This window comes from Aquila chrysaetos, chromosome 2, assembly GCF_900496995.4.
Source record: "Aquila chrysaetos chrysaetos chromosome 2, bAquChr1.4, whole genome shotgun sequence".
NCBI classification, from domain to species: domain Eukaryota; kingdom Metazoa; phylum Chordata; class Aves; order Accipitriformes; family Accipitridae; genus Aquila; species Aquila chrysaetos.
Genome location: NC_044005.1, coordinates 35,173,936 through 35,188,630, shown reverse-complemented (window position 1 = coordinate 35,188,630; position 14,695 = coordinate 35,173,936). Strand labels below are relative to the sequence as shown.

Here is a 14,695-nt window from a genome sequence, read left to right as displayed (position 1 = left end):
AGTGCTGTGCAAGCAAGGCATGAACTTGCAGAAAGCAAGTCTCCTTAATGAAAGAGACCGCTGTAACAGCTAAATTCCTAATATTGGCCATGCCTATTTTCTAGCAGCACAGATGCACTCTTAACTTAGTCCTTTGAGCAACTCTACCCTCAATACAGGAGCGACTGTGCTGCACTAGTGCTTTGCTCTGTGGACATTCCCAGCCTGTAGAAATGACCCATATTTCAAACCAACAGAACGAAGAAGGGGATCACAATGCTTCTCTGTTACAAAGCAGTGTGGAAATGTGAGGACACTCTGCCTGGTACCTAAAGCTGTTATTTAAATCAGAGTAAGAACAAAATTGCTTGAGATGGTGGGTGGGCCCAAATGCATACAGAACTGGGAACAGCACTCTTCAGATGTAGTATCAGAAACAGGAGCAGACAGTAGAAAACATAGGACAGACTTTTCAAAGGGGAAACAAGGGCAAATGGGAGGATGCTGAATAAATAAAAGTGAAATGGTTAAAAAAGATGGAAAATTAAAAGGGGAGGATTTAAAGGCAAATGGAAAGAGCCAAGAGTAGTCTTCTGAGTAGTCTAGATGGTAGAGAAATCCAAAAGCAAATACCACGAAAGAATGACTTTTTGAATGAGCAAATATAACAAAACAGGATGAAAATTATTCACTATCAGTACTATTAATGTGATAAAATAGTAATGAGGTAAGCACAGTAAGACATTTGGTCCTGTTTCTTCAGCTTTAGATCAGAGGTTTTATTCTGCTCTGAGCTGGCTTTAGGGAAAGATTATTAAACTCATATTAATAATGTATCCCCAGCATACAGGAATGGTAAAAAATGTTTTCTTTTTATACTAGACCGTGACCCACCATTGTGCCGTTCCTCCTATACAAGGAAGTTTTACTTCCCTGTTCAACACAATTACATCAATTCCTAAAGCTCAGAACAGGCCTTATTACAGTGCTTGTAAGAGCAGATGCTTGGCAAGTCTATATATGCCAGTGAGAACATCATTCAGTTTTATGCACACTTCTGTTTTCTGGCTTGGCATAATTCATTAGCACACTCTACAGAATACTCCATAAAACTGGATTTGGCTTTAATGTTAAGGTTCTACTGGCTACGGCGTTGTTTAAGAAAACAAACCCAACAAACAACCCACAAACAAATAGTTGTCTCTCCTCTTTAATAATAAAGTTGATGTTTTACATCTGATAAACAGAGAAAATATACAAAGGAGGGTTTTTTCAAGATACAAGCAGGAATAACAAAGTAGTCTTCATTATTTTAATGTTCTGCTTTCAGCATTTAAAATAGTGACACAGTGTAATTCATGGGGAGGCAAAGCTTGTTTGGTAGCGTGTAATGAAATTAGTACAGTATGTACACTTTTGTGGCTTATTTCATCCTCATTCTGATACAAAGATTCTTAAAGGGGGTAATATATAAAGATGAGGTCAAAGCTTTGATTAAAGACATCTGTACTGCTTTCCAACCTGTTATGTCACAGCATTAGGTAGAGGAATAAATAAACAAATACAAACCTAACCTGATTTATCTGTGTGTCCCCACATAAATTTGTTTAATGTAAAAACAAATAAAACAAAGCTTTGATGGAGGTTGAGCAGAATTTTCAACATCTGTGCAGATAAATTTAATTTATTCAAAAAGAAAAAGCAGCATTAGTGCATCATGTAAAAGCTGATTTAAATGATTTCATACAACAGAAAGCATATGCACTAGCTAAAACAAATTCAGTTTGCCCTTAAAACCCATTTCACTCAGACAACCATTACTTCTGAATTTTCTTCTATGATAATGTTCAGTTATTTCTTCTTTTTCATTCTTTTCTTGATTTTACACATTCCACTAACTGAAACCACAGTTAAAAGTCCCAGGGGCAGCAACACCCTAAACGCAGCTTCTGTGTAGCATCAGGCAGGTACACTTCACAGATTGCTTCTGTGTATCTTTACGGGCAGATCCTTAAAGCTGGTCAGGTAAAATAAACTAAGCACAACGCCTTAAATAGTTGAACATAAATGAGTTACAGGTGTCTGAGTATTTTTTTAAAAATAAATCTTTCCACTGTAACACATTCAAACCCAGGAAAATAATCTCTATGCAACAATAACTCACTGTAGTGGAGCTATACTAGCTTATCTCTGCAGCAAGGGACAGAGTACTAGGAAGGCTACAGATATTTTTTCCTGAAAATTAAAGATTAGTCAAAATGATAAACTCCTGGCTGAAACTTATCAAAAAGTGTTAAAGCGAGAGCTAAAAATTCAAAATAAAAATACTATGTATGCATCTGAAAATTATAGCTGAAAAAAACCCGAATAGGATTAATTCGCTTTTAACCTAAGGCAGGACTGTAAAAAGTCTGCATGTGATTTTTGAAATCATACAGGCGCACAAAGTATCACCTCAACTGAAAAAAGATGATGAATATGCACTGTAATGTTTTAAAGACCCCTTCCTTATGGAAGAGGTTATCAACTTGTGCTTTAGGGAGACTGTTATCACACCTTTAATTGTACAACAGAATCCATACCTCTGCTTCTCTGAAAAACTGAACACGGTGAGCATATGCGCAAAACTCTCATTGACTTCTTAAAATATTTTGTCCTTTCCTGAATGCCAGTTAGCAAAGAAAAGAGTATTAAAGAGTGTCAAGCCCAATAAGCTGCTATCATTAGGAAACCTTTAAGTGAGAGCACAAACCTGAGGCCCAATACTAGCCCTCTGAGTGGCGATGAGGATGGAAATGGAATTCCGAGACTGAACTCCTCATAGCCTCAAGCAGGGCGAACACCCACCTCAATGTACCTCTGATCTTGGTGGTTCCAACAGGAGAAGAACAATGCTCTTACAAGAATAAATAAGTACGCAGGAAACATGCCCGTTTGTGTGCTTTATTTGTCTTGTGGAACTGATCCAGTATGAAGCACTGTTTTATCTTTTTTTTACTCCCCTTCTTGAACACGAGGATGGTAATCTTCTTCAGAAGTAACCCACATAGAGAGCTCCTGCACATTGTTCTTCTGGACTTCAGTACGCCAGAAAATTGCATGTTACAGTACCTACAGGGGTCAAGACAGGTCCTTCCTTAAAGTCAGTTAAGAGAAAAATTCCTAGGTATAGATTCCCTGGGGGGTGGGGAGGAAAAGACAAAACGCAAGTTATTTTTGAGTCATTAAACTCCTTATTAAAAACCCCACAAAACTAACCCCAAACTTCACAGGCTTATAGACATAAAATAAATCCTTGCTCTTCACTTTCACTCTCCCTAAAAATCCCCTAACTTAGGTTATTTTTTAATTGTTAACTTGGGATTCCATTGTTGATTTTTGCAATCAGAGAGTGATGAAACACACGTACCAATTATTCTTTTGAAATCCAGCTATTTACTGTAAAAGCCAGAACTTACGTGATCCTGTCTTACCACTTGGGCTTTATGAGCTATGCATTCCATGGTTTTAAGCCCGAGAATAACAGTCTTTACCAACTTTCCACATCAGGGTAGGTGTTTCAGTCAGATCCCTAGCACTGAATAAACTTGTGAGTGAAACCATAAAGAAGCCACTTGTTTTTAAAGGTGACTCTGTAACAGGGATAAGAACTGGAAGTTGCACCTTTCAGCCTCTGCATTTTTGTCTTTGTTTAGAATGCTAGAAGAACCCATCCGGAAGGAAGAAAGATTATGAGTATCTAGAAACTAGCTGTTTGACAGAGACAGAAATGCTGATAATGAGTGGGTTGTGTCTGTCTTTTTTGGCTGATCACAACAGAGGTCTGAAGCAAAACAGAAACTCTTGATATGTTTGTGTAAAGAGGCAGTAGCATAAGGGCGGGCAGCAGGAGTTCAGCTGAAGTTCAGGGCAGATGCTGCCATTAGTTTACACTGCAGGAAAGTAAAATTGCTTCCGGATTTACCTCTTCCTCCCAACATCAGCGTTGAGCCATGCTGTGTCGCAGAGTCACAATGTCAGTAGGGAAGCAGTCTTTTAGCAGAATACCGCGTTCGCGATGGCAGTCCAGCTCTTCAATAAATCCATACCAGTAGATGACTAATCCAGGGCCAAATCTATTAAGCAAAAATGAAATGAACATAGGAGATTGCGTTAGGTGAACTTTAATTTCCCACCTCTGTGATTCCAACACAAGTAAATCTGTTAATTTTACTGCTAAATTGGAAGGAGTATTTGACCTCCACTTAATTTTCAAATTTTAATCAATGTTGAATTGATATATGTCATTAATACCTGATTCCATGTATAAAAATGCCATTCAGAGACTCAAACAATCCACATCAGAGTTTTGTTTTTTTTCCTTTGAATACTCCGCACGTATCAGTAAAAAAAGACCCATGCCTTAAATATTAAATAACATTTAGTGACTTGGATACATACAGAAGTCTCTCTTGCCATGCACTCTGCTTCTTCAGATTTGGGCATGCAGGCATTAAAAATACAAGGGTTTACGCAAGTCCCAGTTTATGCAAATTATAATACCATGAAGATAACAATGAATCCTTAAAATACAATCTCTACAATGAGCTATTATTCAGGTAATTATTAACGTAAAGCACAATTCAGAAGGAAATAGAAAGTTTCTGCTGTAACGTCTCTGAAATGTGCCTCAGGAATTCCTCAGATATTGCTAACTCTGACTGATCCCCACTAGGCAATCTCAGGAAGTAGCCCCATGGACTATTTTACCCATCAGGAAGTTCAGACCTTCAGGCTGGGTTCATAAAGAAGTAATCACTATCAATCACTGTGTACTGCGATATGTTTTGCACATCAGTTTCACGTTTTTCCTACTGAGAGCACTTAATTAAAGGGCAGCACTACTTTTGGTGTAGTGTTGCAGGAATTTTACAGTGAAATCATAAATTATGAATGTTGGGTTAGTAAAAGGATGTCTAAAAACAGAACTGCTTTCTGTAGTCTAACATTACAGCAGTCTGTACAACATTAGGCCAAAAAGCTTTTTCTTTCCTTGATTTATTATATGCTGTAGTGAACTTGCCAAAAACAACAGCGCAGGATGAGCTGTTAGATACCGTCTGTACAAGAAAAAGTTCAGTAGAATGTCATGTAATGGTTTATATGCAGAGCTGTGCTCAGGACTCAACCAGTATGGTAGCCAATTTTTGTTAATGTTTAATTATAATAAAAATGTGTTGGGGGGGTGCACAGTAACCTAAATGTCCACTTAGCAGACAACACAAGCACTCAAAACCGTGGGTAGTGCCAGACCAGCTTCATTAGGGTGGTTTCTTTCCAACAATGGAGGGAAAACTTCATTTGATGTGCTCATGTAATGGAACAGGCATCAAAGGAAGAAGAAACCCCTGTGGCTTCCTCCTGCAGTTTCAATTAGATACGGTAGTCTTTTGCCCAAAACCGCTGCATAGCGTTGTAACATTTCGGTTTATGGCTACTACTCTTCAACCTAGAAGTGGCCACAGTTTAGTGGCAAAGTAAACTACCCCTCAGCACAGCTGAGGCAACGCTGGCAAATGTGCTTTTTGCAACTGAAAGATGATATTTGAAAGCAGAAAGGTTAAAACTCTGACAAATGCAGCTATACTAGGTAAAGTAGTCAAACATGTTCAGCATTGAATAAAGCAGAGACTAAAAAGTGGCTCATACAGAAGGACGATGCTGCCTACACCCAATTCCTAAGTTTTCTCTGGCTAGCCAACAACTTCAGCCTCTACTGTCTCTCCGTTTTCCTTTGCTTAAGCTCATGTGGGGCCAAGATGTGCACGACCTCACTGTACCACGGAGGCCCACTAGCTTAGCCGTAGAGAGGAGCAAGCGGCAAGTGAAGCCAAGGACTGATGCTCACTGCCTCCGGTGAGGGGCAGTGATTTGCTAATGCAGGATGGGCCTACTTTTGTTATTCCACAGACTACGTATCTGTTCCCACACCAACCAAACGCAGAAATGGGATAATTGGGTGGGGATGCACTTAGGTACTAACCAAAGTTCTTTTAAAAGCAAAAATCCCCAGAAGATAGAGAGCAGACCTTACATTTCTAATGGGCTACTTTATGCAAGGCAGAAGCTATGAAACGTACACAAGTACTTCCTCATTACGAGCGCACGTGCCAGGTAAAACCTTGATGCTAATGAGCAGCTGCTCAGCCCAAGTTTTGAAGGGCTCATTTTGCTCTGCGTGGCAGTCTGAATCCCCTATCCACCATAAAATGCATGGGGCACTGTGCTTATGTAATTTGTTAATTTTTTTTTGAAATTGTGATTTTTAATAAAATTAATATTTTGAGATGCCTTAAAAGGCTAATTTATGTCTTTCTAGCAAAGCACAATTTTTCAGGAATATTTTGTACTTAAAAATTTATGTTCAGAAATGCCAAATTTGATGATAAAATTTATATACAAGAACATCTGCGTACCATTAATTGCAGGAGCATGTACGTCTTTAGCATGAAAACATCCATCAATTCTGTTTTCGACTGTGTTGTTATAGCAAAACTATTTGCGCTGTGCCGCCTAGATTGTACTTTTTTCCACTATATTGTGTCATGCCTTCTATTATAGCTCTATATCACACAGCCCATATGTATGATCACATAAAAAACATACCATACTTTTGTTTAAAAACACTTAAGTGCAGTACTTAAGACCAAAATTAACTTGTTGGCACATTAAGCATTTGCCACTGACTATCAGGAACTCCTGCTGCTAAGTGCTAATTTCACTCTCATTAACGCCCTGAGTTGGCAAATCACAAACAATGCCAGTGGTTAATTACTGCTGCCTTAATTTGAAAAGACACTTAACCTTTTTGTGTAAGGGGATGAGGTAGGGAAGTCTAACCTAGAAGTAAGAACTATCCTTTTTAATTTGACTCCTTCCAAAGTGCAGATTTGACACCACGAACAACAAAACTCAATGCTGTGAATTACTAAGTAAAGCTACAAATTTATTTCTGCATCAATTGTAACATTTAACAAGTTAGTGACTAACCCTGGTTTACACAGGAGAATAAACGAAAATGACAGAATGCTTACTCAGTATTGCTATGGAAAGGGGACTTATCTAGTAGCTCTGAGGAGAAAAAAACTTTGAAAGTACCAAATAGTTCTAAAACTATACAGGTATGGTACACAAGATAGGCCAAGTTATCCCATTTCATATGAAAGACACAGTGGAGAAAGTTCAAGCTTAAAACAAAAATCAAACTTAGAATGTAACAAACTATGGACTCCTATGGATATTGTTCTTAGTCAGAAAAATTGTATAAATCCCTAAAAATGTGCTTAACTTGTATTTTTCCTCCCCTGCCTTTTGTTCTTACCCTGAAAAGCTTAGGTGTGAAGGAATGTAGCCAAAAGTTATACCAAACAGCAGTTTTACCTATTCCAGTGATACTATTACTTTTAGAACTTTGCTTTTATATGGAGGTTTTTATTAAAGCTGAAAAGAAATCCAAGTAACTAAGGTTTGGTTAATTCCATGCAGTAAAACTAGACTAAACAGGAAATATAGAGGCGAGCTTCCTTCAGAATATAATAAACATGGCAAGTGAAAATTGTCCACAGAGGTTGCACCAGGTTACTTAAAAATCAACCAATAAATATGTAGTTATCATTACATAAATCCTGGTTTAGTCATTGTCTAGTTTTGACATTAGAAGTTGTGACTACAAGGCAGCCAAAGCCAACCCAGCTGCACTTTAGTGCGGGATCAGAGTGCCAGAAGTGCCAAAAGGCAGGTAGGCATGCTTACGACTCCATGGCATGGCAAGAAGAGAGCAGGATTACAGAAGACCATGGATTAGTTTAGGCCTAACTTAGGCTTGACATAGAAGACTAGATTTAGTCTAACTACTAAGGGCAGCAGACAGCATCTTTCAAAGAATCAACTGAAACATTTGAGATAGATCCTGGAGATGGTAGTAAAATATAGTTTGAGTACAGTTAAATATAGTTACAGGCTCAACAGTGCTTTAGATAAACCTTATGTCTGATCATACTACTCTAAATAAGTCAGCTTTGCACTAATTTAAGAGCATTCAGAGGATCTTCTGTACTGGCTTAATGACACCAATTTTGAAGGAAGCCCATAGTTAAAGGAGTATAGATTTGTACATCGATAATCCTGGGACACTGGGCTTTGCTCTTGGAAAGGAGTTTCACAGAGATATGCTGAAAAGCCAGGAGGGTAAAATTCAGCTAACCCAAAGCCAAATGGTTCTTCTTCTTAGAAAAACCAAACAAAACCCCACATCTTCGTATAAGCCAAGGGATCACTTAAGACAAAAAAGGGAAAGAAAAAACTAAGTAAAATGTGAATCTAGGTTTAACTTGCCCTCCAGTTGAACCAGTTTTGTGCTAGAAAAGAAAAAAGACTTTTATTTATTTATCAAAGTGTCCTAGTAGGCTCACACATATTCTAATTCACTTCAAGAGAAACTACTTTCTAGTAACGTCTTTTCTTCTGGAATGTCTGTGTGGGGTCCATAGTAGCTTCTAAGGATTTGCCTAGACATGTGGCTGCTGCGAGTGGATTTTTTCACCATCAAAAAGCCTTGCATGTGGTTTTATGAAAAATGTATTTTCAACACACTGCTCGATACTGAGCAGAAATGTAAAACATCTTGCAATTGTTTTAAAATAAATGTTCACTTTATTTATTCTTAGTCTGTTTGTTATAGATGGGTTGTACGCATCTCGGCATAATGTAAATAATTTTAATTCCAAGAGACTCTCATAATGAAATGCTGGCATATGAATTATTATTTCTAGTATGCATGTATTTAAGCAAATATTTTATCAAACAGATTCAGATGAGTATTCATGTTATACGAAAGAGTAACGGTCTACCTGGTTGGTGATTTTAATTATGAAGGTCACATTGGAATGTGTCTTAGAAGGACTGCATTCTGGTCCCTCGCTTTTTAATGTCAGATCATCAACAATGTCGGCTAAAAAGCTGGCTTTGTTTCCTTGTTTTTCTTTTTCAATATCAAACAAATTAGAGCATTACCACTTGCACATCACTACTTATTTCCTGGGAAAAGGGAATTACAAAAATTCACAAGTAAATTATTACATTCTAAGTCAATTTAACATGGTTCTTGAGAATCATAGTTGTGAGTAAACTGGTTTTACTTGTAGTACTAATAAACCCTGAAGATAAAAGAATTAACCCCCCCTATAATATCTAAGAAGTTTACAGTTTAAGGACTCACAACTTTATTTTAGTGTACTTGTAGAAGTCTCATTTGTGTCAGTGGAGGGAATTTAGGTATTGGCAGAGCTCTAGGCTAGTAGGCAACAACTGCAGACCACATTTTCAAGTAAGGTCAACTGGCATCAGTCAGGCAACTTCCTTACGTCTAGACCAGTTTACTACTGCTGATGACACAGCGTTATATATCTTGGCAAACAGTTAATAGCCACTGCTCAGAAACTGACTTTGATTAGCAAGAAATTTTCCATTTAAACAGCTACCACAAGCCTAGTTCAGAATAGTTTGTAACAAGGTATTTCTGCTACTGTTCATTTATACATAGTTTTAAAATCAAATAAAGGTACTTGTGCATAAAGACAGTGCATTTTAAAAACTCTGAATGCAATTTAAAGGTAACTGTGGAGTTTTATTATCCCCGTCACTTTTTAAATCCTCCACGCACTTTTGAGATCCAGTGATACACACACACACGCTGATCTAAATAAAAGATGCCTTCAGGGCATTACACAGCACCTTATTTCTTTGACTTCACAAAATCTGGTCGAAAGAAAGAAAAATAATTCCAATACTTAGTAAAATCAAGTAAACAAATGGTATTTTTTGCTTTAAAAATCTGATCCTTAACCTGTAACTCAGAAGGCTACAATATTTTTGTGCCCAACTCCCTTAAGCTACTTAATACTCTCTTCCTGCAGTAGCAACTGCACAAAAATATATTTGCTTGCAAATGTGGCTCAAGAAAAAGTTTAATAAGTTCTGATCACGTACTTTTAAAGATAATAGGAAACTTGTCCATGGCACTAGCAAGCGCTATATCAAGTGCTAACACACAGAAGTCAGCAGCATATTATGTCTCAAGGATCCAGGCATCCAGTTTATGCCGCTTAAGGTAAAATTAAGCAAGTAAAACCTAATCTGCTTTAAGCTTTGATGTTACCACAGTAGTTGGGGGAAGTCTTATTTTTACTGAGACAAGGAAAAAAATTAAGTCTATTAATATTCTATGAGACACCCATTTCCAAGGAGGTTTTGACTCAAAAGTGGGAATTTCTTTTGGGCTGAGAAAGGCAGGCATTTCCATGAATGCCAGGTATTGATGTTATATGCAGTTGATATGGAAGTTGGAGTTGTCAGGTGAAAAAAAGGTGGATGGAAACTAGTATCTGACTCTATAGTCACACCTCTCTTGGATATGATTAAATCTTAACAAGGTTTTTTTTTTTGTACTAGCTGTCTTTTTATCTCTGCAATGAGACTATTAGGGCATCAATCAAATAGCAGCATTCCATCAGGCTTATAATATGATTTAATTGCTCTTGGCATTTGGAGAAATAAAAACAAATCAAGTGATATTTATGTGGATATAAGAGACCGTTTAAAATATTTTAGAATTTTGCATAGCACATATTTAAAATGCATATTAATAGAATGCACCAAAAACTGTGCAAGTCACTGTCATTAAAATATTATAAATACAATGTAACTTTTAGCTGCATAATACATTTTTAATAAACAAACTGTCGAAACACATTATTCACTTACACTTATTCATTCAGATCTGAGTACTGTTCTCCAGGCAAATAAAGGATTTTTATAATCCTCAATGACAAGTTAGGGTTTTTTAAAAATTTAGTTCTCATGGAAATTAACTTTTAAAAGCTATGATTAAATAACATTAAGGTTACACTGATTTACAAGGATCAAGGCTTTCTAAGTGAAGACTGATGCAGTGAGTGAGAAAGAAAACACATACTGGCTCAAGGCAGCTTGTCATTAAGACGAGAGAGCCTTGAATGAACTTTGAATTTCTCAAGTTTTGTTGGTTCATGTCCTAACTTCTGTTGAAACATGTTATTTTGTTGTTTATTAATAGTATTCCAGATGCTTATCTCAAAGTGGCTGTGTATACTTAAGGCGTACCTTTTTTTTTCCCAGTCTCGGCACCTTCAAAATCAGGTAGATGCTTTGCACATCAGCCTGTAAGGTTCTGTGCTGTAAAGAGAGACTATAACATGTCCCTTACGCCTGCACTGCAGGATTGGGCTGATGTACTAAAAATTAACATGTTACTCACATCAACATTTTAGAAAAGAAATTGCTAATCCTCATACTGCTGGACTGTTTCATGGAAATTATGGCCAAAATTGTCTCTGGCTTTAGTGGAGACCACTTGGATATGCATTTTGGAAAACAATGCATTTTAGCTGTCTGGGAATTTAGTTCCAGTATCTACCTAAAAGAGGTAATAGGCAGTGTTCTAGGTACCTTACTTGATAATTTGGAGATAGGTCCAAGTTTCCCTGAAATATAAGGATCTTACATCTCTTAACCATCTCAATACATGGCAAAGTGACTTCAGGCACCCTGGATGATGGGCACAACTAAGGAAAAGAAGCTCAAACAAAAGATCTCAATCTGAAAGGCACAATATAAGAAAGCTTTCTACGTCTTCTGTTTCAGAAGTTTCATACATTCCCTTCTGATGGAGACAGTAGAATATTCTATATCAGCTGTTTCATCTACATAGTTGTCTTTTATAATTCAGGGCTAGCACATTGTTTTACTGTACGTCTACAAGTGCATTAATGTGTTCTGTTCAAAGCAGCAACACCCCTCCATCCTGCAACGTGCAATTTGACGACTAGTTTACTAAAGCTATGCTACTTCTAGTTGTGTTACTTCTATTTACCAGCTAAGACACTGCAAGAATGTTGCTATCCTTCGAAAAGGTGGGGAGAAAAGGTGGTTGTTTGCATTACAGAATTTTTCCATACATGTTGTCGTGGGAAGCAATGCTTTCTGATTAAACCCAGACAAAGAGCGGTGCTTCCTGAGGTACTTGCTTGTTACTCAGTTTCCCTGAGAAACCTTATGCCATCAGTTCACTCTCCAGAGACTGTCGAAGCAAGGCCGCTATTGTTTGATTCTGCACATTTGAAGCTGTGGATCAGTGCTGAGAGGAGTTACTGAGGTTACTTCAAACATTTTGTTAAACTCACAGCAGTCCTCCCGAAGGAATGCTTGGCTGCAAACTACCTCTTATCCCGGGTGACAGAAAACTTGAGAAAAGCTTTTGAGTACAGTTAGATTGAGGTCCAGGCGGCCGTAAGTGCTGGTCAACTCATGTTGCCATTAGGTGATTAATAGTTGTTTATTTTTAGAGCTGGAAGTAACAGGCCATCCTAGGGCCAGTGCAAGATGATATCTGAATAATCTGTGAGTGCCTCATAGTTTGCAGCAATCCTTTCTTTCTGTGCAGCTGTTTATCTGGTGACAGCGCTTGCCAGAGTGATAGGATATGCCAAAAGTGCATTTAACAGAGGAGGCAGGACTGCTCCCACAGAAATTATTTTTGTTTAATAATTATTGTAAAATAATACCAAACTAATTGGAAAAGTTGTTCAGCAAATTTTGATAGCAAAAATGTTGATAAATAAATGCACTATATACCTGTGTGTTTAGCATTTGCTGAGTATAAATCTTGGAGCCAGCATTAAAGCTACCTCAAGACATTTTGAATGAATTATTAGACAATTCTGTATCTCTGAACCCTTATACACAAATATACAATAAAACAAACAATGTAACAGATGAATTAACAAATGGAGGACAGCTCGTTTGGGCTTCCAACTTCCCAGATCAGAGAATTAGTCCAAGACTGGATAGTAAATCACACTGAGTATCTTCACACAATGTTGCTTAGCAGTTAACTGCCAAACACACTATTGTGCATAATTGACAGGCAGAAATATTTTATGTCTGATGCTGTACTTAAATTTACTGTCTCTCAAAGTGTAAGTCACCTATCCATATTAAGCAGGGAACAGATGAAAAAGAAAGTACTATGCCTGCTGCCCACTGCTGTGGCTCCTGATGCTCACCCAGAAGGAAAGCAAACACCTCCTCCGACCTGGAATGTTCTTACTGCCTTTGGAATCCACTGGCAAACTGTAATTTTACCTGGCATTCACTCTTTTCACTATGAATCTATCACTTAGGTCTAATGCCCGAGGCCCTTCAGCTTGTCTCCCAGTTGATACATATACCCAATATCTGCACAATTCAAGTTGGCCCTGCCCCACTTCGTATTTGAGAATAACTTAATTTTTAGCTGTTATTCAGAAAAAGAGTGCATCCTGAGATGTATGTCTTAAGTAGCAACTTGTATCATCTGCAAAATATCCAGTCTCTCAGAAGACTACAAGAACATTTCACATGGTTTTAGGTGGAGACCGTTCTAGAGACTTTAGGAGACTATCAAGGCAATTTGTAGAATTATTACATTCATTATTAGATAAAGTAAGTGCATAACTGGGGATGTGCAAAGAAATCTACCTTCCCTTTCCATAAGGAACACCTTTTCGCTTTCTGTCTCCTTCACTTTATACACACACACACACACACACACACACACTATTTGTGTCTATCAGCCAAACACAGCTCTACTGCATGCACCTTCTGAAAAATTCATAATGCTATTCAGATTTATTTACAAGTTATTTGTTCTTTCTTAGTATATACCAACACTAGAAACAATTTCATTTCAACTTTCTTTGCTTACTATGCACTGAACCTTTCTGGGGTCACCATTAAGGTATGGAATTCTGTTCAAAAGAAGATACACAAATGTACATTGCCATGTAAGTGAGCCTAGAAGGAGGGAGAGGAAGAATTAGAGGAAAATACTATCGCTTGTGAAGGTTTAAAAGCAACAGCAGATTAGTCGAGATAGCCAGTGACATATTACAATCCATGTCTGATGAGAATCAAGCCAGAAGTCTGCAACATGATAAAATCACATTAGTACGAATATTTTCCCTCATATAATTATATGTTGAAAATAGTGGAAGACAAGTTGGACTCCGTATTCCAGTGGTTTGGGTTTTTTTCAATCTTTGCCATGCAATTGCTAGATCGATCTTCTGTCAAGTCACTTACTCTGTATATGGCATTTATATGTTAGCTGTTCCCAAAGATGGTATGAAGGTTATTATCCCAATAGTCATAAGGCCTCTGTGTTAAATATAGAAAAATCCTTTTAGACAAATTTAAAACAAACTGAGAGTGACTATAGGTTTTTTTTCCAAAGGTCAGTATAATATATGCACCTGTACTATTCAATTGGAAGACACTGTAAAAACTGCTGTATTGAAAATGGGAGTCTAATGTCATCAGCAGGTAAGATATTAATAAAATCCATGCAAAATGTTGCAATATTAACATTATGTGCAACACAAAGATTTTTCTCAGTTATTGTTGCTTTAGTGTCTGGTAACCATCACTGTTAAATATTTTTAACATTTTAATAAATGAACAGAAGAAGAAAAAATCCATTAACATCAAAAACTTCTAGCACTGAATAATCTTTTCACCTTAACTGTTTCTGTTAATCCTTTTTGTTTTATAAGCAGTGTATTTTATAAAGGATCATTGTTGGCTGGCAGTCTTCTAAGGGCAT

At 37.3% G+C, this 14,695-nt stretch overlaps 1 protein-coding gene across 7 annotated transcripts in view; it reads right to left on the bottom strand.

Moving 5' to 3' along the window:
* Positions 1-1,173: 1,173 nt before the first annotated feature.
* Positions 1,174-14,695, bottom strand: part of CDIN1 (CDAN1 interacting nuclease 1) — a 134,943-nt gene continuing 121,421 nt past the window's right edge. For 6 of the 7 annotated variants that reach the window (XM_030035849.1, XM_030035819.1, XM_030035809.2 and 3 more), the window contains 2 exons: positions 3,944-4,094; positions 1,174-3,156 (listed from right to left, as the gene is read on the bottom strand). In XM_030035849.1, coding sequence (XP_029891709.1) covers positions 3,959-4,094 — 136 coding nt within the window. In that variant the 3' untranslated portion in view covers positions 1,174-3,156; positions 3,944-3,958. The remainder of the gene's footprint in view (positions 3,157-3,943; positions 4,095-14,695) is intronic. The other variant, XM_030035799.1, reaches the window with a different exon arrangement.